The sequence below is a fragment of the Triturus cristatus genome, chromosome 9 (assembly GCF_964204655.1).
Source record: "Triturus cristatus chromosome 9, aTriCri1.1, whole genome shotgun sequence".
Taxonomy (NCBI): Eukaryota; Metazoa; Chordata; class Amphibia; order Caudata; family Salamandridae; genus Triturus; species Triturus cristatus.
This window is the reverse complement of record NC_140592.1, coordinates 674,840,808-674,864,825: the sequence shown is the minus strand read 5'-3', so window position 1 is coordinate 674,864,825 and position 24,018 is coordinate 674,840,808. Positions and strand designations below refer to the sequence as shown.

The window sequence follows — 24,018 nt, the reverse complement described above, 5'->3', positions numbered from 1 at the left end:
AAAAACGAAGTGATAGAGTTTGGCAATGGGAAAATTCTTGTGGAATAATTCCTGGTGGCCGGCAGAGGCGGGTGAATGTCCCCGCCCTGTCTCGAAGGTCAGGAATCTTGGAGTCATGTTTGATGACAGGCTTACTTTTTCAGCGCAGGTCAATAGTCTTACGTCTGCCAGTTTCTTCCTATTAAAGATCTTACGTAAGATTTTTCCTTTTATTCCTCCCAAACTACAGAAGACAGTAATGGTTGCCCTCTTCTTGTCCAAACTGGACTATTGTAACACGCAGTTCTTGGGTATCGTTAAAGTCCAGATAAAACAACTGCAATCGTTACAGAATGCTGCAGCACAATTACTCTTGAACCTACCCAAGGGCCATCCTATGTCGCAGGGTATTAGGGCGTTACACTGGCTCCCTATAAAACAGCGAGTAGAATTTAAGGCTCTGTACCTGGTGCACTAGGCACATTACGGAGGGGGCTCAGATGACATTCAGGAAATGCTCACGTTTTATACCCCCTCCCGAAATCTCCGATCAGCCAGTCTCTGCTTGATTTACACCCCCAAGACTCGAAGAGGAAGATGGGGTGGTAGGACTTTGTCCAGTTGTGCAGCAAAAATGTGGAACAAAATGCCAGTGGCTCTGAGGCTTCAATCCAATCTATTACTCTTCAGGAAGGCTTTGAAAACTCGGCTGTTTACAGCCGAGCTGACTTAGCCTAGTCTCAGCTCTTTGCTTACACACACCAGCACCAAGACGCCTCGACATTCAAGCGCTTAATAAGCTTTATATCATCATCATCATATGAAGAAGCAAGGCACCAAAGACTAGCGCGTTGGAAGACCCAGAGTACCGCTCATCATTAGGGACGGCCACTCTTGCATATTTTGAGCTTAATGAAGGCACGGCATGTAGAGCAGCAATAGAATGGGAAGCCTTTACAATAACGATCAGGGGACACTGTATGGGAGCCACATGGAATATCCGCAAACAGCTTTCCACCTCCCTTAAAAAAAATTGAATCTCAGCTGCTGCGTTCGGAGCAAGAAGGTGAGGGGAACGGTAGAGACCTGTAATGTTTAGAGCAGCTGCGAGCTGAACACGCTCACATGTTAGAGCACCATAAATGCGAGAACTACGCTGCACACACAGCCAGCACACATGCCTCGGTGGATCGAGCTGGCCGACTGCTTGCCTGGCTGATCAAGCAGGAGTGAACCTGTGCCCCAATTGGGGCCATACCCACAGACACGGGGCATGTGTTGTACACCCAACATGAAATACACCAAGCGATGACACGACACTACATTCACCTCTAACAAACTCGTGGGCGCTGCGACATGCAGAGGCTGGAGGAGTTTCTCAGTTCCAGACAGTTACCCACACCAACAAAAGAGCATTGGGCAGCGTTGAATGAACAACTTTCGTTGGAGGATATTTGGGGCGCTATCGGATCCCTAGCCTCCAGGAAAACGCCTGGGCCAGATGGCCTACCATTGGAATTTTATAAAGCATATAGAGACCTACTCACACTGTGTCTCCTTACCTTGTACACCACCGCCTTAGAAAAGTGAAAGCTCCCTCCCTCAATGCGAGAAGTGTATCTGGTATTGCTACTAAAGCCGGACAAAGATCCAGCGGAACTTAGTTCTTATAGGCCTCTGGCACTGCTAAACACGGACTACAGAATTCTGGCAAAGGTGTTAGCAGATCGACTGACACCGGTGGTCCATGCCGACCAAAATGGTTTTGTGCCCTCCCGGAGCACTTCCCTTAACTTGAGGAACTTTTTCAGGGTAGCGACAGACGCTGTGCAGGACTGGCCAAGAGCAGGCTGCCTAATATTAGATCTGGAAAAAGCCTTTGATTCCCTAGGGTGAGACTACCTAGCGGCGACCTTGCAGAAATATGACTAATGCCCAGGGTTCTTACAACTAGTCATCTTACTTTACATTGACCCCACCGTCAGGGTCCGAATGGGGCCTCACCTGTTAGATGCTATTCCGGTGCGGAGAAGAACTAGGCAGTGGTGCCCCTTATCCCCTCTCCTTTTTGCGCTCGCAATATAGCCGCTGGCGGAAGCGCTGCGCACCGCATTGGGAGACAGTATACCCCTAGGAGATGCCATGCACCAGGCATCTCTATATGCTGACGATCTCCTAGACTATATAAGGGATACTGAGAGGGTCCCTCACCAGCTGGCGCACTTTTGCAGAACTTCGCCACCATCTCTGGGCTCCGGGTCAATGTTGAAAAGACCTGCATATACGCATTCAACGAGGGAAGTCGCAACCCAGGCTTTACCATAAATGGTAGAACAGTGCAGTGGAGAGCAGACACCTTTCGCTACCTAGGTATTTGGGTCTATCGTCAGCTGCAAGATCTACTTGATGGGAACTTGGGAAGAGCTCTCAAAGCCATCTGATCGCAAATGCGTTTTTGGGGCACACTCCTACTTACCGTAACAGGTCGAGTGGCGCTACCCAAAATTGTAGTCCTCCTACGAATTCTGTATTACTTCGCGAACCTAACTTGATTGATTGATTGATTGATAGGAAATTTATAATGCGCTACTTTGCCCGAAGGCGTCAAGGCGCAACTGATGGAAAGCAATCAGCCAAATCCAAGATACGGAAAGGAAGGAGCGTTAGGGGTAAGCTTCAGAGAAAAGCAAAGTTTTGAGGCTTCTACGGAACAGAGTAAGAGATTCCTGATTGCTGAGATCAGGGGGAAGCTCGTTCCACAGTCTGGGGGCAAGGGCGAAGAAGGCCCTGCCTCCCCACCTTGCTTTCGCAACGCGAGGGACGATTAGCAACTTCTGACTAGCGGATCGCAGGGCCCTACCTGGGGTGTACTACGACACCAGAGACCTAATGCCCTCAGCCCCTGCGTCATGAAGAGCCCGGTGGATAATGATCAGGGTTTTAAATTTTATCCTGGCATGCACCGGGAGCCAGTGAAGATGTTTCCTGATCGCGGTTCCTGAGGAGCGTCTAGGGGCATTAACAACAAACCTTGCTGCCGCGTTCTGGACCACTTGCAGCCGATGGACCAGTTTGTTACTCATCCCAAGATAGAGGGCGTTACAGTAGTCCAAACGCGAAGATAGGAGGGCAACCGAGACTTGTTTCCAGGCGTCAGGGGTGAGGTAATGTGTGAGCTTTCTCAACACCCTAAAAACCCCACAGCAGATGGAAACGGTCCTATTCACTTGCTTATCAAAGGCAAGTGAGGTGTCAAATAGGACTCACAGATTACGGGCAACGGGGGATGGCTCGGGGCATACTCCCAGAGTCGATGGCCACCAATCAGCTGACCAAACCTCCTTGTTTCCCCCGAACACAAGGATCTCAGTCTTCTCCCCATTCAGCTTTAGGAAGTTTGACGTCATCCAACCTGCCATGGCCCCCATACAATTCCTAAAGTTTAGGACCGTAGACCCAACAGATTGTGACAGGGAGACCGTGATTTGGGTGTCATCGGCGTACGAGAGTACTTCCAGTCCAAAAGACCTGACAAGCCTAGCGAGTGGGGCCACATAAACGTTGAAAAGAGTAGGGCTCAAAGAGGAGCCCTGAGGGACCCCACACTGCAAAGGCTTGGCGGTGGAAAGGAGGTCACCCAATTTAACCCTTTGTTCCCTGTTGTTGAGGAAGGAGGTATGGAGACTAAGAGCCAAACCCTCCACCCCCATCTCACTGAGACGGGAGGCCAAGATGGTGGGGGACAGGGTGTCAAACGCGGCTGTAAGGTCGAGCAGGATCAGAAGCGAGGTCTGCCCCCATCGACCTTAGCGCGAATGTTATTGACCACCACTGTAAGGGCTGACTCAGTACTATGCGCCTTTCTGAAACCATGCTGAGATGGATCAAGCAGGCAGGTTTTATCAAGAAAGGCGCTGAGATGGAAATTAAGGTGAGCCTCCAACATCTTTGCCGGGGCAAGAAGAAGGGAGATGGGACGAAAGTTCTTTAAAGTCCCAGGGTCCAAGGTGGCCTTTTTTAAGAGGGGCTTTACAATAGCTGTTTTCCAGGAGGCTGGAAAAGCACCACTGGATATAGCCCTGTTCATAACTGCCAACAGGGGGGGGATTAAAGTTGCCCTACAGTTTTTTAAGACTTTAAGCGGACAGGGGTCAAGAGGAGAACCTAAACTAAGAGAATCCAAGAGACTCTCGAGGTCCTTGGCCGTAAGAAGGGGGAAACTGGGGAAGGTTTCAATAGGGAGAATAGTATTTCCCGAATCAGAAGAGAAAGGCCGAGTAAGATTATCCGCCTGGAGGGCTGTGTAAATGTTTAAAATTTTGGTGTGGAAGAAGGAAGAAATCTGATCACAGAGTTCTTGTGAAGGGACTATGGGGTCTGGGTGATGGACAAGGGATAAGGTGTCTACAATTTTAAACAGGTCTCCAGAGGAAGTAAGAGAGGAAGTAAGGTTAGAGAAATAGGATTGCTTTTCAGCCAGCACCGCCGCTTTATAGTTCTTAAGGAGGTTTCTGTGCTTGGTCCGACCTTCTGCGTCGGGCTGGGTTCTCCAGAGCCTTTCTTGCCTCCTACATGCCTGCCTCTGAGTTCTGAGGGAGTCGGAGTACCAGGGTGCTGAGGGGCGTTTCCTGGCGCTATATGAAGATTTTAAGGGGGCCAGGGTGTCCACTGCCTTTGCAATAGTACTCGCAAGCTCCCGTGCCGAAGAATCGATATCCTGCGAGGGAAGAGGCTTGAAGTTAGCAATAAGGGGACCCAGGGATTGATCAGTCAACCCCCGGAAGCTCCTCTTCTGCACCCAGCAGTTTATATCTTTTCTAGGGACGAGAGAGGCACAGGGAGTAAATTCCATGGAAACTGCGCTATGATCGGACTAAGAGAGGGGAAAGGATGGACCCAACTCCAACCTAGGGTCATTCGTGAAAACTCCATCTAGCGAATGACCGGCAGTATGGGTGGGAGATAATAACTTTTGAAATAGATTGAGGGAGGCCAGCAAATCCACGAGGGATAGCGTGTCACTAGAATTACTATTTTCCAAATGCAAATTAAAATCCCCGAGAATAGTAAGGGAGGGCCTATTTAGGAAAGGCTCTATGGCTTCCAAAAGGTCGGAGCCAAACGAGGATCTGGAGCCTGGGGTTCTGTAAATAAGAATACCGGAAAAATGTTCTATGGGAGAAGAACTAAGGGAGAAAAACAAGGCCTGAAAAGAGTTATGGGGAGAAGGAAGAGACTCCATGCGACAGGTAAAGATGTTCTTATGAATTATACCTATTCCACCCCCTTTACGGCCCTCTCTATCCTGTCTTACCATGGCATAGCCGTCAGGGAGAGCGTTGACCAAATCAGGGCCTGCTGAATCCGAGCCCCACGTTTCAGTTACAAAGACCCAGGAGGGTTTCCATTGAGATACAAAGTCTCTGAAGGTTAAATTATTTTTGACCAGGGAACGGGCATTGATGAGAAAGCCTAATTCTTTCAGGGGGGTGGGGGCTCCTGTGTCCCAATTTTCCTGCAGGAGTTAGTAACAGGTGCCGGGAATGCTGTCCCAGACTCCTTCAGACATCTACAGTCCAGACTACGGCGAAGTTGCTCAGGTGAGAATTTATAATGACATTTTAACAGGGGGGGTCTAAGAGATTTAAGGGTGCTCATTGAATACAGCCGGTTGATAGATGGAGAGCTAAGACACCGGACAGCATCCCTGGCCCCTTGCGCCTCCTTAGCGCTGAGGGGCGCAGACGGGCAGGACTCTGGCATGACTCCGGCCTGAGTCCGGCCCGTCCGCAATGCGCGTCCGCTGCGCGGGGAAGACGTCATCCCCTTATATAGAGGACTAGAGCGCGTCCGCGCGCTAGAATACCCCCAATATGGCCGCCGAAACCAGGTTCGCCTCCCCGGGGCCGAGCTCTCAGCGTCGATGCTCAGCTGAGAGCGGCCCGAGCAACTACTGGTCGAGGAAACACCTTAGCAGGTAAAGAGGCAATTTACGGTCTCTGGGGGAACTATTAAACACAAGGCACAAATGCAAATAAAAACGCAGATTTAAAACAGCAAGGTAAAAGCTTCTTGAGTCAAGCAAGTCAAACAGTAAAATTAATTACACAGAGCAAGAGTGCAAGGAAGGACCTCCCGGCTTAACGCCTCAGGAGGGGAGAATGCGACTGGCTAACGCGATCCCCGGGTCAGGGACCCCTTATGTAGAGGACTAGAGCGCGTCCGCGTGCTAGAATACCACCAATATGGCCGCCGAAACCAGGTTCGCCTCCCCGGGGCCGAGCTCTCAGCGTCGATGCTCAGCTGAGAGCGGCCCGAGCAGCGACTGGTCGAGGAAACACCTTAGCAGGTAAAGAGGCAATTTGCGGTCTCTGGGGGAACTATTAAACACAAGGCACAAATGCAAATACAAACGCAGATTTAAAACAGCAAGGTAAAAGCTTCTTGAGTCAAGCAAGTCAAACAGTAAAATTAATTACACAGAGCAAGAGTGCAAGGAAGGACCTCTTGGCTTAACGCCTCAGGAGGGGAGAATGCGACTGGCTATGTATATTCCAGCCTCCTTCTTTTCTACACTGGGGAAACAGGTTAGGGACTTCATATGGTGCAAGGCATGACACAGATTGCAGCTACAAAAGCTTTACTTACCAACAGATCAAGGGGGGTTAGCAGTGCCCTGTTTTGAACACTACTACTTAGCTGCTCAATTGCAGTGGATAGCCCGGTGGTTGGCCGACAGACACCGCATGGATACGGCAACCAAGCAGCCTTCCTACTCGCTGAGCCAGATTGTTGGGCTCTTTCACCCTGACATGAAGGTGAAGACACCCAGGCCATTGCTGCTTGCCGTCGCATACAAACGTTTCCGCAGGGGTTTATATATCACCCGGGCCATGACCCCCTATGCACCAGCAATACCATTAAAGGGGTCCCCTAGTGGTCATGTAGTGCTGACAGTGCAAGCAATTGAGGGGTTTCAGGAGAAAGGCGTCCAAACCCTTGGGGATCTATACCGAGAAGGAGCACTAATACCATATACATCCCTAGTAGAAGACGAAGGGTTTCCGCCAGGGCAGTTCCTAGTGCACTGCTCACTGATAGCCACACTAGCTAAATGGGGAGACATGACTACAGAACCACAGACACACCTTGTCGTGCAATACTTACATGTCATGGGGCGTGGTAGGCATCTCATATGCTGGTTTGCGGCGTCATTTCAAGTTAATGCAGCGATCAATCTGGACTCCCTCCACAAGAAATGGGAACTAGACCTGGGACGCCCACTCACTGACAAGGAGTGGGCCCAGACATTAGAAAGCCCAACACGCATACTCAGAAACAAGCGGTTCAGACAAATCCAACTGTATATAATACACAGGGCCTACTTTACACCTGCTAACATCAATTGATATTTCAATAGAATGAACGCGGCGTGCCCGAGATGTGCTGAGGTGGGAGCTGAAATTATACACATGTTATGGAGTTGCCCCCGGATCGTTGTGTATTGGAGCGAAGTAGCACATCTGTTGCACGCTTGTACAGGGCGCAAACTACCCTTTGCTTGGCCTTACCTACACAAATTCCGAGGAACGGCGGCCACCAGAGTGACATCCAGGTTCCTAGACATGGGGATAGTGGCGGCCAAGAGATTGCTCACAAAAAGATGGAAAGCAAAAATTTCGCAAATTACCGTCCAGTTTCAATCGACGGTAATTTGCGACCCCTAATAGTGAGATCACTATTTCAATTTGCATCATGCATTGCATTTAAGGAATTGCATTTAAGGTTATTCACAGTAGGGTGCATTCGGCTGGCAAAGTGTGCGTAGCGAAAGTACCTGAGCCATGGGACTCTGGTATTTAGTTAGCTGCACAAGAGCACAAAACTTAGACCAGCTTAGAACTTTGCTATGTGGGTGATAGGCCACACCTTTCTTCAAGAAGACCTTTCAGGTCACAAAGTTTTCCAGTGCGAGGAGCAGAGCAAGAGGCAAAGAGCTATGTTGCCACTGTTATCTACATTTTAATAGTGGGATTTCCTTAAAAAAATAAGTTTGACAGTAGCTAGTAGTGTGTTCAGAAATGTAGCCACTCAAATACACGCCAGGGTAAATTCCTTTCACTGTGGGTCAGCTCATTGTATTGTTGGAAACACTTGCTGCTTCCTACTTTAGCGACTTAAAGCACCCTAAAGCAGAATCAACCTTTATCAATGTCCCGTGTAGCGTTCATTGCAAATCGTGTAGAGGTGCTAAACATTCTAACCAGAGTAAAGGACAAGAGTAAATCTGATGTGATTGGAAAAGTTCCGAGAAAGTAGCATGGCCACCACACACCTATCCAGAAAAGAAAATCTCATAAATATGGTTCTTAGTAAAGTAACTTTCCGCTTAGATTTGCAATCCTTTATTTTCGTCGACAAGTGCTTTTCCTTCCATGCTGTGGGACTGAAAGACAAACACAAGTATGCCTCGCGCGGCAGCAGGGGGAGGGGAGAGAGGAGGGGGCCTGCGCGATTCACTTGCAGGAGCGACGGGCTGGCGCAGCGATAATTGATAACATATGGCGCCGGCCGCTCGCTCCCGCAAGTAAATCGCCAGACGTGCACGCGTTGCCATTAAAGGCAATAGAACGCGTGCACGTTTTTGGCTGAAAAGCCAAAGCGACGGCTAAAGTTCTTTTGCCTATGCAGCGCATGCGTGCTGCGTAGGCGAGACCTATAAAGTACAGAGCCTCAAGGCAAGACCCTAAATTTATACAGGGACATGCAGAACCAGACTCCCTGATGTCTCCACAGCAAGGAAAAGAGCATTGCCCCCAGCCTCCATGGGACTCCCACCAGACAAAGAAAGTAAAAGAAAGAAGGCAGTAAAAAGGAAGATGGAGAGAGCTGCAGCTATGTAGTGGCGGATCACCAAATCCAGTGAACTGCTAAATAGGCATGCTCATCAATGCTGGGAGGTGAATTACAGCCTTAAAATCCTCAAAATCCCTTCCTTAAAATGAGAAGGCCCTTTAGGGGCTTTCACTCTATCTCATCTTCACTTTCAATAACTTGATTCAATCAGTAAAAATAATGGAGGAAGCAAAGAGGGTTTTAAAATTTGAAACTAAAGAACAAAATGATACTGCTGAAATGAACTGGCTGTAAGATTCTGCCAATAAGGGATGTCAGTAAAGATGACAAAGTAGGGCTTTCGGGAGAAAGTGAACCCCCTGTGAGGGGTATGACTTAACCATCTATTACTTAAGTCTATATCCTATTGTTGGTTACAAGTTACAATCCTGGTTACATTCGGATATTCTAGTTGTGTCAGAGAAGGTATAGATATACTCTCCTCTTCTCCAAGCTATTTGGTAAGAACAGGTCACAGTCGAGAGAAAATTACTCTCCGCATGGCTCCATTACTTCTTGGTTGCTGTCCTTATAGCTGCTTAGCAATAAACTCTAGTTTGTTTGCTCTGTCCTTTATCTGTTTCTCTCCTTCTTTAGAGTTATTTTCTTTATATCTCCTTGATCTATTTTCGTTTTACCTCCTTAATGTCCTTTCCCAATCTTTTAAGTACAGAAGAATGCTGAAAAGCTTGGCTTTATGTGGAAAAGTACTATAGGATGGTACAATTAAAATATTTCTCTGGCTTATGTGATGGGTAAGCTTTGGACCACTAAGTAAAAATCATTCATTTCATTCTATAAAACATATATTAAATGTTTCACTGTGACGCTCGTATGGCAACCTTGAATTTTACGACACTTGGTGGGCAATGCTTCAATTTGGCTGTGAAAAGAGTGATATTAGAATTGCAGAGTTAAAAAATTCAACCTTGTCCTACTGCAAGAAATATATATATATTTTTTATGGATTATGGTGCTGATTACGCTAAATTGCACCCCTGTCTTCCTCCTAACAATTCACTTCAGGATCTTTTATTTACCTACTAAACAGTGGTGGAGGGGAAAAACACTTCATAACACGATGATAATAGTATGCCTGAAATTACCACAGACTCCGCCTTCAGGTTCGTCAATTTATTATAAGGCCAAGAATAATAAGATGTATACACATCGTAAGATTAACATATAGAGATATAAGAAAATCAATACAGAGCAGATTCTACGAATATAAGTAATTTGGCATAACAAGAATACAATGGTAAACTCGAGAATTAGGATACAGCTCAAAATGGAAACAGAGTCGAGGTCTCTTTTCATTAGGAATAAAAACAAATCTGTCCCTACACTGTACTAAGAGGAGATGCTATCTAATACCCTTCAATCTATTCCCAAAGGTGTCAGCACGTGTTGACTTCCTGAGAAGTACTCACTACAAATGGGTTAAGGTGCCTAAGGCTAGGAGCGAGTTCTAAGATGCTCCTTTCTCTCCGAAAACTAGCAGAACTCTGGGGTCTCTGTCCCTGCGCATCATACAATATAGAATTTGATTCTTGGTTTCATCATGGTAAAATTTTCCATTGCAACTTATTCTATGTGGGGAGGTTCACGCTCTTTAATTTAGACTTCTTTGTTCGGCGTGGTGACCTTGATTCCCAGACCAGCCAGAAACGAAAGATAACCTCCCTTCTCGCTTCCAACTGTCTTCAAAGCATTCCTTCTATCTTCTCCAATCTGAAAAGAATGAGTTGGCATTCCAATACCTACAGTAGGATGAGAACATTGCTATTTCTTGAAAACAACATGCATTTCATTATTTATTTCTTGAGAAGACAAGGAGCTGCAAAAACAAGCACAGTCTTGGGTCTAGGAAATCAGGCAACTTAAACAACGATCGATAATAATATATGATTATAAACTGTTCTGCTCTCTGTATATGCAGGCATGACGATGCATACATGATCATATTATAACATTGCACTACAACAAATGTATAAATGAGTCTATTGAATACATGTTCATGATCATAAAACACTGCAAACGATATACTTGTACGTAGGTGCGTGGCAACTATGACTATAATGCACCCATACAAATAGAGTGCTGAAAGCGCTCTATCAGTGCAGTATCAATATTAGATGCTACGGCAGAGCTGTCAGGCAGGTGTCAGGGCATTGAAATGTATTCGCACCTTAATAATCATCAAAAAAATGTTATCACAATAAACAGCGTGGCCATTGAAAGTCTACCATGTCTCTCTCATTCAACTGTTGGAGTTGACATTGCCCTACAATCACCACAATCAAATATGTAGATATGTATTAAATATGAATTATTCTGAGATAGGCTAGAGAGAGGAGGCTTGTGATCCCCAGATATTCAGTGGACTTGCTGTGAAATGTGGCAGTGATTATTATATCTTAACTGCGTACTTAGGGACTCTTTAAGTCATCGCCACTCGCCTTTCAGTCAATAGCAAGAGTATTACTGTCTGGTTTGCTTGTGAACATAAGCAACCTAACCCAGAAGTGCCAGATGTGGAAAGCGTTCAATGTGGGTTTGAGTGACGTCTCTTGTTGTTAATCGTTTCTCCAAATGCCCTGGATGCCCAGACAGTGCCATGCTATTGGAATTAAGTCTGCCTGGCAGTAGTTGCCACATGGCAGGCTGGGCTCAAACCAGGGTTAAATCTGTGTGATGTGATTGAGGGTGTTTATGTTGTTTAAGTTTGGGGAATTTGTTAAGTGCATGTATACCGAAAGGTCTCTTGGTGCTGAGGGGGAGGGAGAAACTTCCTGAGGGCTACTAGCAATAAGCTAGAGTGAACAACCAAGTTTTCATTTTTTTTCTTAAATTGGTATACTCAGGTGTAAGTCTAATGTCTATTGGCAGGGAATTCCAGAGAGTGGGCCAAGGACAGAGAAATGGGAACCACCCGTTCTCTTGCGCTTGAATCTTGGAATCGTCAGCATAAGCATCGTGGCTGATCTGAGATTCCATTTGGGTACATACCTTGAGATCTTAGCAGAGATTAATGTAGGGCTCTTCTCACAGAGGGCATTAAAGACCATGCAACCTGTCTTAAACATGGACCGCTGAGTCACCGGAAGCCAATGCAATTGCTTCAGAAGTGGTTTAATGTGACAGTGTCTTGGTTGCTGAAGGACCAGCCTGGCCACTTGGTTTTGTATTAGTTGTAGCCTGTGGGTCTGATTTGCAGGGAGCCCTAAGTAGATGGCGTTAGTGTAAACCAGTCTGGACGTGATCAAGGCGAGCATGACCGCCGTGCTTGCTTCCCTGGTAAAGAATTTCCTAAATTTCTTTAAAATCCTCAAATAATAAATGCAAGAGGAGGTAACCAGGTTAATCTGTTCATGCATGGATAGCTTGGCATCGATTTTAATCCCTAAACTTTTAACCGAATTTTTAGGGGTAGGTGGAGAGCCCAATACAGCTGGCCAGTGTGCTGGCGTCCACTGATCGAGTCTATTATTAGAAATAACGATCTCAGTTTTATCCGAGTTTAATTTGAGATAGTTATGACTCATCCAGTCTTTAATGAAGAGCATAGTATGTTGGAAGAATTCCTTAGAATCCTCCGTCTTGTCAATTGGAAAGATCCCAAGCCGAGGCGAAAGGAGCCAGCCTAACAGATTGGGTACGTTCCCCTAAAAATGAGAGCATCCATTCCAGTGCCTTATCCCTCTAGCCCACCACTTCCATTCTATCCACTAATATGATGTGATCCACAGTATCGAATGCAGAGGATAGGTCTAATAAGACCAGGGCTTGTGTGCACCCCCTATCTGTACCCTCTTTCAGATCATCCACTACGCTCACAATGACCGCTTTAGTGGAGTGTGATGGTCTGAAGTCTGCCTGATGGGGGTCCAGAAAATGAGTGCCTTCAATGAAGGCACAGAGAAGTTTTGCATCATGTGCCTCCAGTATCTTTGCCGGATAAGGAAGGAGCAATATTGGTCTATAATGGCTCATTACGCGGGGATCTACTCCTGCTTTCTTTTGCAGTGGGACAAGTACTGCCTATTTGAAGGCGTGTGGGACCACCCCTTGCTCTAGAGAGGTGTTGAGAAGAGTAAGATAGGTATCCGGAAATTGCGTGAGATGGTCTTTTTGTATCCTGATGGGTCACATGGGGAACCAGATTTTATCTTGTTTCTCAGCTCTAGCAGCCAATCCAGGGTGACATTTTGGAAATGAGACAAGGTTATAGGGTTCATGAATCGCTTATGTGATTTCCAATCATGAGAGTTGGAGGAGATAGAATTTTGGATGTTCTTAATTTTATCGACAAAGTAAGTACTCAAGCTGTCACACAGGACCTGTGAGGGAGTGATGGTCAGGGTGACACGGTCTGCACTAGAAAGTTCTCTGACTATTTTGAAAATGTCCTTAGATTTGTTTTCAGAGCTAAGTACCTGGTTAGTGTAAAACACCTTTTTTGCCTCCTCAATGGCTGCTTGTACTGAGTGCTTTATCATAACTTTTCCATTCCGTTGAAGAGTAACTTCTCCTCCATTTTCTTTCCGCCTGGCAGGTTTTAGTTTTACTAGTTTTAACTCTGCGGTGAACCAATAAGAGGTTTCATGCCGCCTGGAACCCCTCTCTTTCCATTGTAGTGAGGCATGCATCTCGCATGCACGTAGTTGCCAGTTGGAGATAGCTCTTTCCAGCTCATTAACATTGTCTGTTATTGGAGGGATTGTAGAATTCAAGGAGTTGAAGAACTCTGGTAGGCGAACACGATTCCAATTCCTAGTCAGTTGTTTCATGTTGCACAACGTTTGTGATAGCGGTAGGCCATTTATAGTGAAGTGTATCAGGTGGTGATCTGACCATACACACGGCTTGACCATTAAGTTACGTACCAAAAGGTTAGAGGTCCATAAGTGGTCTAGAGCATGCCCTTTGATGTGGGTGGGTACCTTTATATGTCCTTCAAGATTTTAATTATTTAGTAAATCTGTGAGCTCCTTGGAGCCCCTGCTCCCCCCTTCTTCTATTGACCAACAGTTCAGGTCTCCAATTACAACAGTATTTGCATAATCTATAGTAAATGGGGTCAGGTAATTCGCTAATTCAGTAACAAAATCTCCTATTGCAGTAGGGGGTCTATAGGTTAATATACACACTAATGCCGATTTAGGCAAATTGGGCCCGATTCACAGAACTAACTTAAGTCAAAATCCTAAACTTACTACCATTTTGGTATTCACAGAAGGCACTTACTCATTTTGGTATTCACAGAAGGCACTTACTCATTTCGGTATTCACAGAAGTTAGGAGTCCTAACTTTAGGACTCCTAAATGCCTTCTGTGAATACCGAAAGTCTTAAAATTAGGATTTTTCTCAGTTTAAGTAGTAGTATAGTTAGGAATCCTAACTTTAGGACTCCTAAATGCCTTCTGTGAATACCGAAAGTCTTAAAATTAGGATTTTTCTCAATTTAGTAGTCCTAAATTTAGGACTCCTAACTTTAGGACTCCTAAATGCCTTCTGTGAATACCGAAAGTCTTAAAATTAGGATTTTTCTCAGTTTAGTAGTAGTATAGTTAGGACTCCTAACTTTAGGACTCCTAAATGCCTTCTGTGAATACCGAAAGTCTTAAAATTAGGATTTTTCTCAATTTAGTAGTCCTAAATTTAGGACTCCTAAATGCCTTCTGTGAATACCCAAAGCCTTAAAATTAGGATTTTTTTCAGTTTAGTAGTTGTAAAGTTAGGAGTCCTAACCTTAGGACTCCTAAACTGAGAAAAATCTTAATTTTAAGGCTTTCGGTATTCACAGAAGGCATTTAGGAGTCCTAAAGTTAGGAGTCCTAAATTTAGGACTACTAAATTGAGAAAAATCCTAATTTTAAGACTTTCGGTATTCACAGAAGGCATTTAGGAGTCCTAACTTCTGTGAATACCGAAATGAGTAAGTGCCTTCTGTGAATACCAAAATGAGTAAGTGCCTTCTGTGAATACCAAAATGGTAGTAAGTTTAGGATTTTGTCTTAAGTTAGTTCTGTGAATCGGGCCCTATAAGTTTGAGTGTGAGGCTGTTCATTGAGGTAAATTCAAATGGGGCGATGGCGGTGGCCGAAAATTATTTTCTAATGATTGCTGCTACTCCTTCTCCTCTTTTCCCAGGGGGTCTATTGGCCTGCATTAAGTAATAATTACAAGGAAGGGCTGCAAGAATGTCAGGCGTAGATTCCAGAGTCAACCAAGTTTCAGTAACTAATAACAGATCTGGTGCTTCGGTTTCTAAAAGATTAAACATTTCCAACTGATGCTTGACCAGGGAGCGTGTATTAAGGTAAGTTATGTTTAGCTCATTCAAGTCAGAGATCTTTGCTCTGGTAGTGATATGTTATTTCTGGTTAGGGGGCAGTGTTTCCAATGCTGGAGTGGACTGCGGAATGATGCGGTCAACATTCAAAAGTCCATAATGTTATAACTTGTGCAAGACATCATGCTCAACTCTCTGGTTAGCCCTAGATGCCAGCATGCGTAATTCCCCCGAAGGGTATCTGATCCATTGGGCATAATGCCAGGCCCCTGGCCCCGGTCGGCCGCAGACAGGCGCCGACGGGCTTGCCTTTGGCGCGCCTTCTGCGCGCCAGCGGCACGCCCGCTGCGCGCCCGCTTCTCCATGTGATTATATAGTGCTCATAATGAGAGCACCAGCCTGTAGAGCAAGACCTGGCCCCTCTTCCCGGAACCGGAAGTGAGCGGGTCAGGCAAAGTCAGTCAAGATGTCTGCCCCACTCCGCATCAATCGAGCACTCAGCTTGTGGCGGACCAAGGGGGCAGCACTCCAAACTCCCCTCACTACAGTGTGTAGTACATTCTTGTTAAGAATGTAATATGGAAAAGTTTGTCTGTAATTTATGGATATAGATTCAGTTTAAAGACAGCAAAACTTCCTACATTTGTCACTGATAGAAAGTTATAAGTCTCTTTCCTAAGCTCTGAAAACAAGGTGGACTATGGTAGTGCATGCCATCGGAAAATGTATAACATTTTTACCCCTTTATGAGTGTACCCGTTAGGGAGAATGCCAATGACTTGGCAGGGAACTTGGGTTTGGCAGAGCGCACTGCATTTTTTTTTTACTTGAAATATGTAAGTATTTTCCAGCGTGAATTAGTACTGTAAGAAAATGCCAGAAAAGGCTAGGGCTCTTAATGTTTAAATGATGTGCACACTTAGAATCACGTTTGAGCTCTCTGCCCCAGATATATAGTACTATGTATAATGTTGTTTCTCTCTACAGCCTATATTCTCTGACTGCTTGCTAGCTCAGAAAGCCTTCTCTCACTGTACTCCTAAACTCGGCATGAAAAATATACATTGGTTTACTCTCGCTCAGTGGTTAATTTGTAAAAAAAAAATAAGTACCGTAGCTCTCGTCAGGAGGCAGCTTGCACCAGCCCATTTCTCCTGTAATGCTGCCTAAAATAGAGCCAACTACTAAGCAGGAAGTGCCAAGAGGATGTGGTGTAATGGCCAGAGCTGCTGACTTTGGAGCTGGTGAACCAGGTTCGAGTCTCAGCATTGGCTCAACAGCCTGTGATTCAGGGCAAATCACTTAATCTTCCAGTTCCTAACAAAATAAGCATGTCCTTAACTGGTGCTCATGAAACTATAGCGCTGGTGTTGATTAAGTGCTGGTGCTGAGGATAGCATCCTCTCAGTCACAATCCTCTCTGCTCAATCCTTCGTCCTGTAATCCTGCAACTGGCTGATACCTCATTTCATAGATCACAACCTCTCCTCTTTAGAACCCTATGCCAGCAATCTAACATTACCTAATCTAAAGCCAGTCTATCGCACCAAACCACATAGCCCCCTCCAATGAGCACACACACCAAGTATTAATATATCACGAAATAAATGGAGTACACGTATGCACGTTTTCTTGAGAGCACATGACTAATCACAATAACCCCTGTACTAACCTCTGACCTTGGGCTCCGGAGAAGCATGCCACTCATAGTAAAGCGATTTAATGCCTCGTCAGCGGTAGTAAGCACCAGTGCTTGAAATGGGAAAATAGAAGTGCGGGTACCCTGTAACAGAGTACCTGCTTGTTCCCGTGTTGGTACTCTCCAATAAAAAGTATCAAGTCAGTCTTGAGAAGTGCAGGAACTATCCCTCTCACAATAAAAAAGTGCTGCTACTCAGTACTGGACAGTGCCGGCTCATTTAAAGCATCTAAGCGCTTTATAAATCCAATTATAATTACAATTTACTTGGTGCAGCGGCTGCTGTTCCACAGTACTCGGAGACCAGGGTCCGTACTAGTTTATGAACGAGAAATACAGGCATTGTGAAGGTACTTTTGTCTTAGGAAACGCTGTTTTCCATACCTGTAATTTGTGTTTCCAAGCTTGCGAAATGAAAGAGGTGAAAATTAACAGGTTTTGTATTTATATAGCGCTCACTACATTCCGTTTTCAATGTATGTGTGAACATGGAGAAGCTAATGTTATATTCGAAGGCTCCAATGTGGCCATGTAACTCTCAACTAACTCTGAAAGGGACTACTCATGTACTACACAAACCTTACATGCAGCCTCTTAACAAGTTATTAACACAACCTGCCCCAAACTGCAAATATTATGCACACAAAAAGGCTGCAAAAAACATGGGCAAGATCCTACATACAAACTGTAAACAAGCACTTTAAAAGATGTGCAGAAGCTTTTATTAGAACCTCCATGCATATTCAGCATTTTGCTTGAGCAAGTCTTGCTCACACACTCTGCCACACCATATACACACACTATCGATAGATGAGCTGCGTGGACATAACTCAGACACAATCTATACACCAGAGGTCTTCAATCTGTGGGGCGCGACCCCCAGGGGGGGCCTGGAGTCCTGGCAAGGGGGTCGCGCATTCCCCAGCTTCACTTGGCCATGCAATTCAAAACGTGTGCTTTCCTTTAGAAAAAAGAGACAGCCCTTCTCCGACGGTTATTTAGCTCGTTATCAGCTGCTCTCTGAATGAAAGGCAAATGTAAAAGTGTAAAGGATGCTTGGGAGTAGTTCTGGCTTAATTCCTTTTTTTTAATCTGTTACTTTATTTAAATCTATTTTCATTGATAAGCTCACATATCAAAGCACCAAGCGAAACATGAACAGTATACATAAATTGACAACAATTACAGGATAAAAAGTACAATTACTTCAAATCGAAAAGAACGATTACATAAATTATAAACATCAATCATGAACCAAATTGCTCATCATAATATCACAGAGACATTCACATAGAAAAGTGTCTTTTTGGTGCCCAATGAAATGAAAACCACTCACATGGAAAAAGCAACATACAAAAGTGTCCAACACATACTATGCCCCTCAACAAACCGAAGACCTCCCTCCTCCAAGACAAAGAAATAAGCAGTTCATATGGGCTGGGGTATTCATCTGCAGCCCTCCTCCCCCCACTTCCTAAAGGTCCTCAAAAACGCCACCCGTGTACAGAAGCCCACAGTCAGTGCGGGACCAGCCACCCCCAACTCACCAATCCACACTGACGTGCCTTGATCTCCCAAAAAGGGCTCTCTTCCATCAAGGTCCTCTCCAGGGCCAGCACCAGGATGTGTGAGACCACTACAGAAATACTTTAAAATTACTATGGACACCATGGTGAAAGACACAGGGAAACAGTCCAATAGGCCTGAATGAGATGTCTGAAATGTGTAACATTTTGTCTGGCACAAGCCCAGAATAATGGAGAGTCATGAAATGTTCAAAAGAGACTGCCTTCCAGCCCAGCTGAATAACGCTACTGGGCAACGGTAGAGGAGAGTGCATTGGGAGTCCGTACTCCAGGACTAAAAAGGCAAGTTGAATCCCCCGAAAGGCGATAAAGAAGCTTACCAGGAGCCTGACTTCCAGTAACTAACAGAGAGATTGAATGCCCCACTACCGCATGTGCCTTCCAACTAACGCGGTACAGGAGCACGCTGAGACTCTTCCCCCCCCCCCCCCCCCCCCCGGGCTAAAAGAGGAAGCCTTGCTGGGAATTAGGCACAAGCACAGGCAGTTAGCCACACTAGATGGTACGGAGTATATAAAATTAGTTGCCGCAAGAATTCATTCAGTAAGTTCTGGCTTTAATTAATCAAATCACTCCAAGCTTTGTGATAACAAAGATTTGGGTTTTTGAGTGGAAGTACAAAGCGTTAACAACTGGGCTGAGAAGTGCTTGCTTTTAATTTTAACTGCATTTAGACAGCTCTTAGTACCCCTAAAGAGGTGTTGAAGGGACAGCTCTTGGAAAAAAATTGCATTACACACTCTGATATTACTAAAATCTAGGTTTTAAAAGCACCATTTTGTCGTAAAACTATTTCCACCTTTTGCAGCATTCTATCTTACACTGTGTGTAATGTAAGTATGAAATAATGACTTGCATATTCAAGGTGCTTTCTGTCACAGGCACTAATAATACACATCACTAGTCACCACTGAACCAACCAAGATGTAATTCTGTGGCTCTCTGGTTACACGCAGTCCTGTGCAGTGTATTCACTAATAGAGGTTTCATAAAGTACTACAGTGCATTTCTCACTGAGTAACAACCTTTTAATTTATTTTTCATTTACGCTGCCCATTATTTTTTATGTAGATACCTGATGGTAAAAGACCTCAAAAACGTGCAGAGGGCCTCATTTATGAAAATTGCTGCGTCGCTGCGACAAAACAGCGATGCAAAAGTTTTCACTGCGCCCTCCTTGTGACAATGGATGTGCAGCATTTAGTGTACGGCGCACCTGCATGGCTTTGCATGGCCTCTTAGATATGAAGTAAGACATAGCAGCATAAGTCACTGCTTTGAAATACTCTGCGTCAAGGAGGTGTTCCATGAGCTTTGTGTGGGCTTCCCATGCAACACTCATAGATTTTGATGCTGCCCAATATTTACAAAATCATGCACACCTGGGGAGCTTAAAAACAGATGCCTCCCCAGTGGAGGTGTAACGTGGAGAGATGTTTTAATTTATCCTAGTTCTTTCCTCTTTCCATGTGTGCCGCATTCTGCAGCTCACATAGAAAGAGAAAAACACCTCTCTAGATTGTTTTTGTGAAGGAAGGTGCCCCTTCTTGTACAAAAACAATCCTGCCTGTGTTGGTGCTAGGCAACAATTTGTGCGCCAACACAAGGGAAAAGGACAGGAATGCACCATATTTCATAAATACGTAAATTCCTCAAAAATTAGGCCAGTTGTTTATAGCTACACCTTTGACTACACCCCCATGCTCACTGACCTTTGGTTTGCTAAACACTGTTTAACATTATTTTCCCACAATAAAAATGATTTGCTGTAGGAATTGGGGGCGTTTATAGTTGTCGATGGTTGTCGATGATGAAGTATACACTTTACATAGTGACACACACGAGGTACACACATGGCCCATAGGCACAAAACATTGGCAAAGCCAATAGCTTGGTCTTGGATTAGCACACCGAAGGCCAGACCTACTGGCTTTGCCAATGCTTGTTTGCACACAGTTGTCAACATGTTCTTGTGAACCGCACCATGTACGGGATTTCTAACCTTAACATTTGGTCAATACATGAATAATAATAAAAATGCCTTTTTCACACGGCCTCTCGGTATAGCTCCCGGTCCAGGCATGCGATGGGCATCTCATAATGTATCTATCTCTTCCCCGGGGCCTCTGATGACTAGGGTGACCAACCGTCCGTAAATTTCACGGACAGTCCGTAATTTCGGCCGTCTGTCCGTTGTCCGTGAAGGATTCTTTAACGGACGCCATTTGTCCGTAATTTTAACCTCCCTGCTTGACTCCGATGCTGTTGAGGTCGGGTGTAACAGACTCCGATGCAGCACCAAAGCTCAGATACCCAGCAGCATTGGAGAGGCCCAGCGGGATGGCAACCCTCACACCTTCCGCCCTTGATGAGCTGTTAAGAGGTGCTGCCTTGAAGGTGACTGAGAGAAAGGGGCTGCAGCTTCAGGAGCAGGGGGCATCTATTCAGATGCAAACAACCCTGAATGCGTCATGTCTCTGCAATTTAGAGGGGTCTCGCACATTCCCTTCCTGCCCAGGGCCCCAAACATCCTAGAACCGGCCCTGGTTACCCCGAGGCAGCACCTGGTTCTCTTCACAAAGCTTAATTACTGTCACTAAATTGTAAGCAAACCTCGGTTCTTCAAACATGCAGTCTATAATGTAATAAAATAAAGAAATGGCACAATCGCACCCACACTGATTAACAAAGTATGGAGGACAATCAGTTAAATCAGTTCTCTTGGAGTATCTCCTTTAAGTACTGTACATCACAGTAGGGGAGGGCAAAACTAACATTTTGGAAAGAGAGCCGGTCTTCTCCTTGTCTTGTCCAGGAGGGGGGTGAGGAGCCCAACCCCACCCTTGAAGAGACCAAGATGATACTAGAATACTGCATGCCCACCCCTGTGCCCACCCTGGTGGATCCTGTTCCCCCTCCTGTGATGGCTCCTGCCCTCCCCCCCCAGTGATGGCTCCTGTCCCCCGTGTGGTGGCTCCTGTCCCCCCCTGTGGTGCATCCTGTCTCCACCCTGTGTGGCTTCTGCCCCAGTCCTGGAATGGCTCCTGCAGCGAGGGTGAAGTTCTCAAAAAGGCTCAGCTCAAAATTAATATGAAAAGGTGGGCGAGTGAGTAAGTGAAGGGATGGGTGGATGGCTGGATGAATTAGTGAAAGGATGAATGGATGAATGAACGATTGAATAGATGGACAACTAGAGAGTTTGGATGGATTGATGAGTGAGTGGGAAAATGAGAGAAAAGGTAAATAGCTGGATGTATGGGTGGAAGGGTAGCTGGATGGTTAAAAGGGTGGATGGATGAGTGAAAGGATGGATGAGTGAAAAGGTGGATGATGAGTGAGTGGATGGATGAGTGAAATGATGGATAGATTGATGAATTGATAAGTGCAAGGGTGAATGAATGGATGGACGGATGAGTAAAAGGGTGGATGTAAGGATGGATGAGTGAGTGAAAGGGAGGGTAGATGGACAAAAGGATGAATAGATGAGTGAAGGAGTAAAGGATAGATGGATAAGAGAAAGGATGGATGAGTCATAGGGTCAATGGATGGTTTCATGAGTGGATGAGTAGATGGGTGGATGGATGGAAGGAAGGATGGCTAAGTGAAAGGGTCGATGGAGAGAGAAAGGGAGGATGGATGGATGACTGAAAGGGTGGATGGGTGGAAGGATGAGTGACTGGGTGGATGGATGAGTAAGTGAAAGGATGGCTGGATGGGTGAAAGGGTAAATGGCTGGATGGATGAGTGAATGGATGAATGGGTGGAAGAGTGGATGGATGAGTGTACAGATGGATAGGGTGAAAGGGTGGATGGATGGATAATGGATGGATGAGTGAAAGGATGGATGAAGGCAAGGATGGATGAAGGCTAAAAGGCTGGATGGATGAGTGAATGGATGGATGGGTGGAAGAGTGGATAGATGAGTGTACCGATGGATAGGGTGAAAGGGTGGATGGATGGATACTGAATGGATGAGTGAAAGGATGGATGAATGGAGGGATGGATGAGTGAAATGATAGATGGAAGGATACATGATGGATAAGTTTGCAAATGGTTGAATATATTTGGATATGGCTGGGCTTACTTATATACTATTGTGCGACCTCCTCTGATGTGTCTGTAAAACTTACCTATTGTCCTGAAGTTTTGCCCTGAATTTTGACCTCCTGTCCTGAATTTGTGTCCTGAATTTTGACCCTTTGTCCTGAATTTTTACACTCACCGTCCTGAATTTGCACGAATGCCAGTTGGTCACCCTACTGATGACGCATACCCTTCACTTCCACCTAGGCCTCCACGGTATGTTATGATACATTCCTCTTTACAGGAGCCTCTGATGATGTGTGAATCTCAGGGTCTCCAGTGAATGCCTCACCGCCACCGGATGTAGTGATCGCCCCCCGAGGGCATATGAGGAGTAGCTGCTCTCCAACAAGGGCACTCGAGGAGGGTTGGGCCTCTCACTAGCCAATCCTTTCCAACCAGGGTCTCCGAGGGTGTATAACTCGACCTACGGGACATCTGAGGGATTATATATCCCAAATAAGTGTTTCTGACGATGTTCACCTTTTCAAAAAGGGTCTCTCCTATGAGGTATACTTCCGCGTCTTGGGCGTCTGACGGGGTATACGCACCCCAAGGTCCTACATCCCAACAACCGGTGTCAAAGAGGCGTACGCCTGTCAGGCTGTCACCGAGAGGCTTCTGTTACAGCCTATTCCTCCCAGGGGTCTCTGACGAGCCCTACCTCTCCCCGGCCCGATCTCATCTGACGAGCCCCACCTCTCCACCAGTTTCTCACAGGGGCCTTACCTCTGGCACAGAGGCCCTGGCCGCGCACCGATGCTGTCACCGAGCTTTCGTCGCCTCTCCATAACAGGTCTGCTGAAGGCCAGTCCCCTGCTGGCCATTTCACAGGAGGCCTCTCGAACTGCATAGGTGGCTGCCAGCCCGAGGGGGCCTCGGTGCAAGACAGCGGAATCCCTCCATAAGTGGTCCGAGACGTCGTGTATTCCGCTCTGACACTTATTTTACGCAATTTCTCTTCTACACCCTGTCTTTCTCGTTTTATCCGTCTCGTATTCTCTCATTCGATCTTCATCTACCTTATAATTTACCTTTCTGTTCCCTCTCCACCTTCGACGCGTCTCACGCTTCCATTATCCCTGCCACATTACTCTTCCATTCACCCTCTTCCTTCCTCTTTTCATTCCCTTAGTTACACACCCCTGTACCCCGTCAAGTCATTGCCCTCCACGAATCTTTGCTTCTTGTGCCCTTCCCTTGTAGTCGAACGATTCTTTGCTGTCTCTCCTCCTCGCCACCTACTCTATCCACCCTCTGACCCTTTCTGCCTTGTCCACGGAGGCAGGCAGAGTGCATATGTCGGAGCGGGATTACACCGAGGAAAATCTGAAAATCCTTCCAGCCACCTGTTACCTTTACCCCTTGGAAGACGCCATAGACACAGAGGAAGGGAAGGCGGGGACAAGAAAGAAAGGGCTTGTGGGGTGGGGAGAAAGGGAAGTGTAAGACTTGAAGAAGTGACCTCATGAACCATTTG

General features: G+C 45.8%; 1 protein-coding gene across 1 annotated transcript in view; it reads right to left on the bottom strand.

Annotated features, from left to right (window-relative positions):
- The window catches only part of LOC146798473 (uncharacterized), a 613,542-nt gene extending 589,924 nt beyond the window's left edge, over positions 1 to 23,618 (bottom strand). The window contains exon 1 of the mRNA XM_085627975.1: positions 23,268 to 23,618. Within this exon, the coding sequence (XP_085484101.1) occupies positions 23,268 to 23,365 (98 nt within the window). The 5' untranslated portion in view covers positions 23,366 to 23,618. The remainder of the gene's footprint in view (positions 1 to 23,267) is intronic.
- Positions 23,619 to 24,018: the final 400 nt, after the last annotated feature.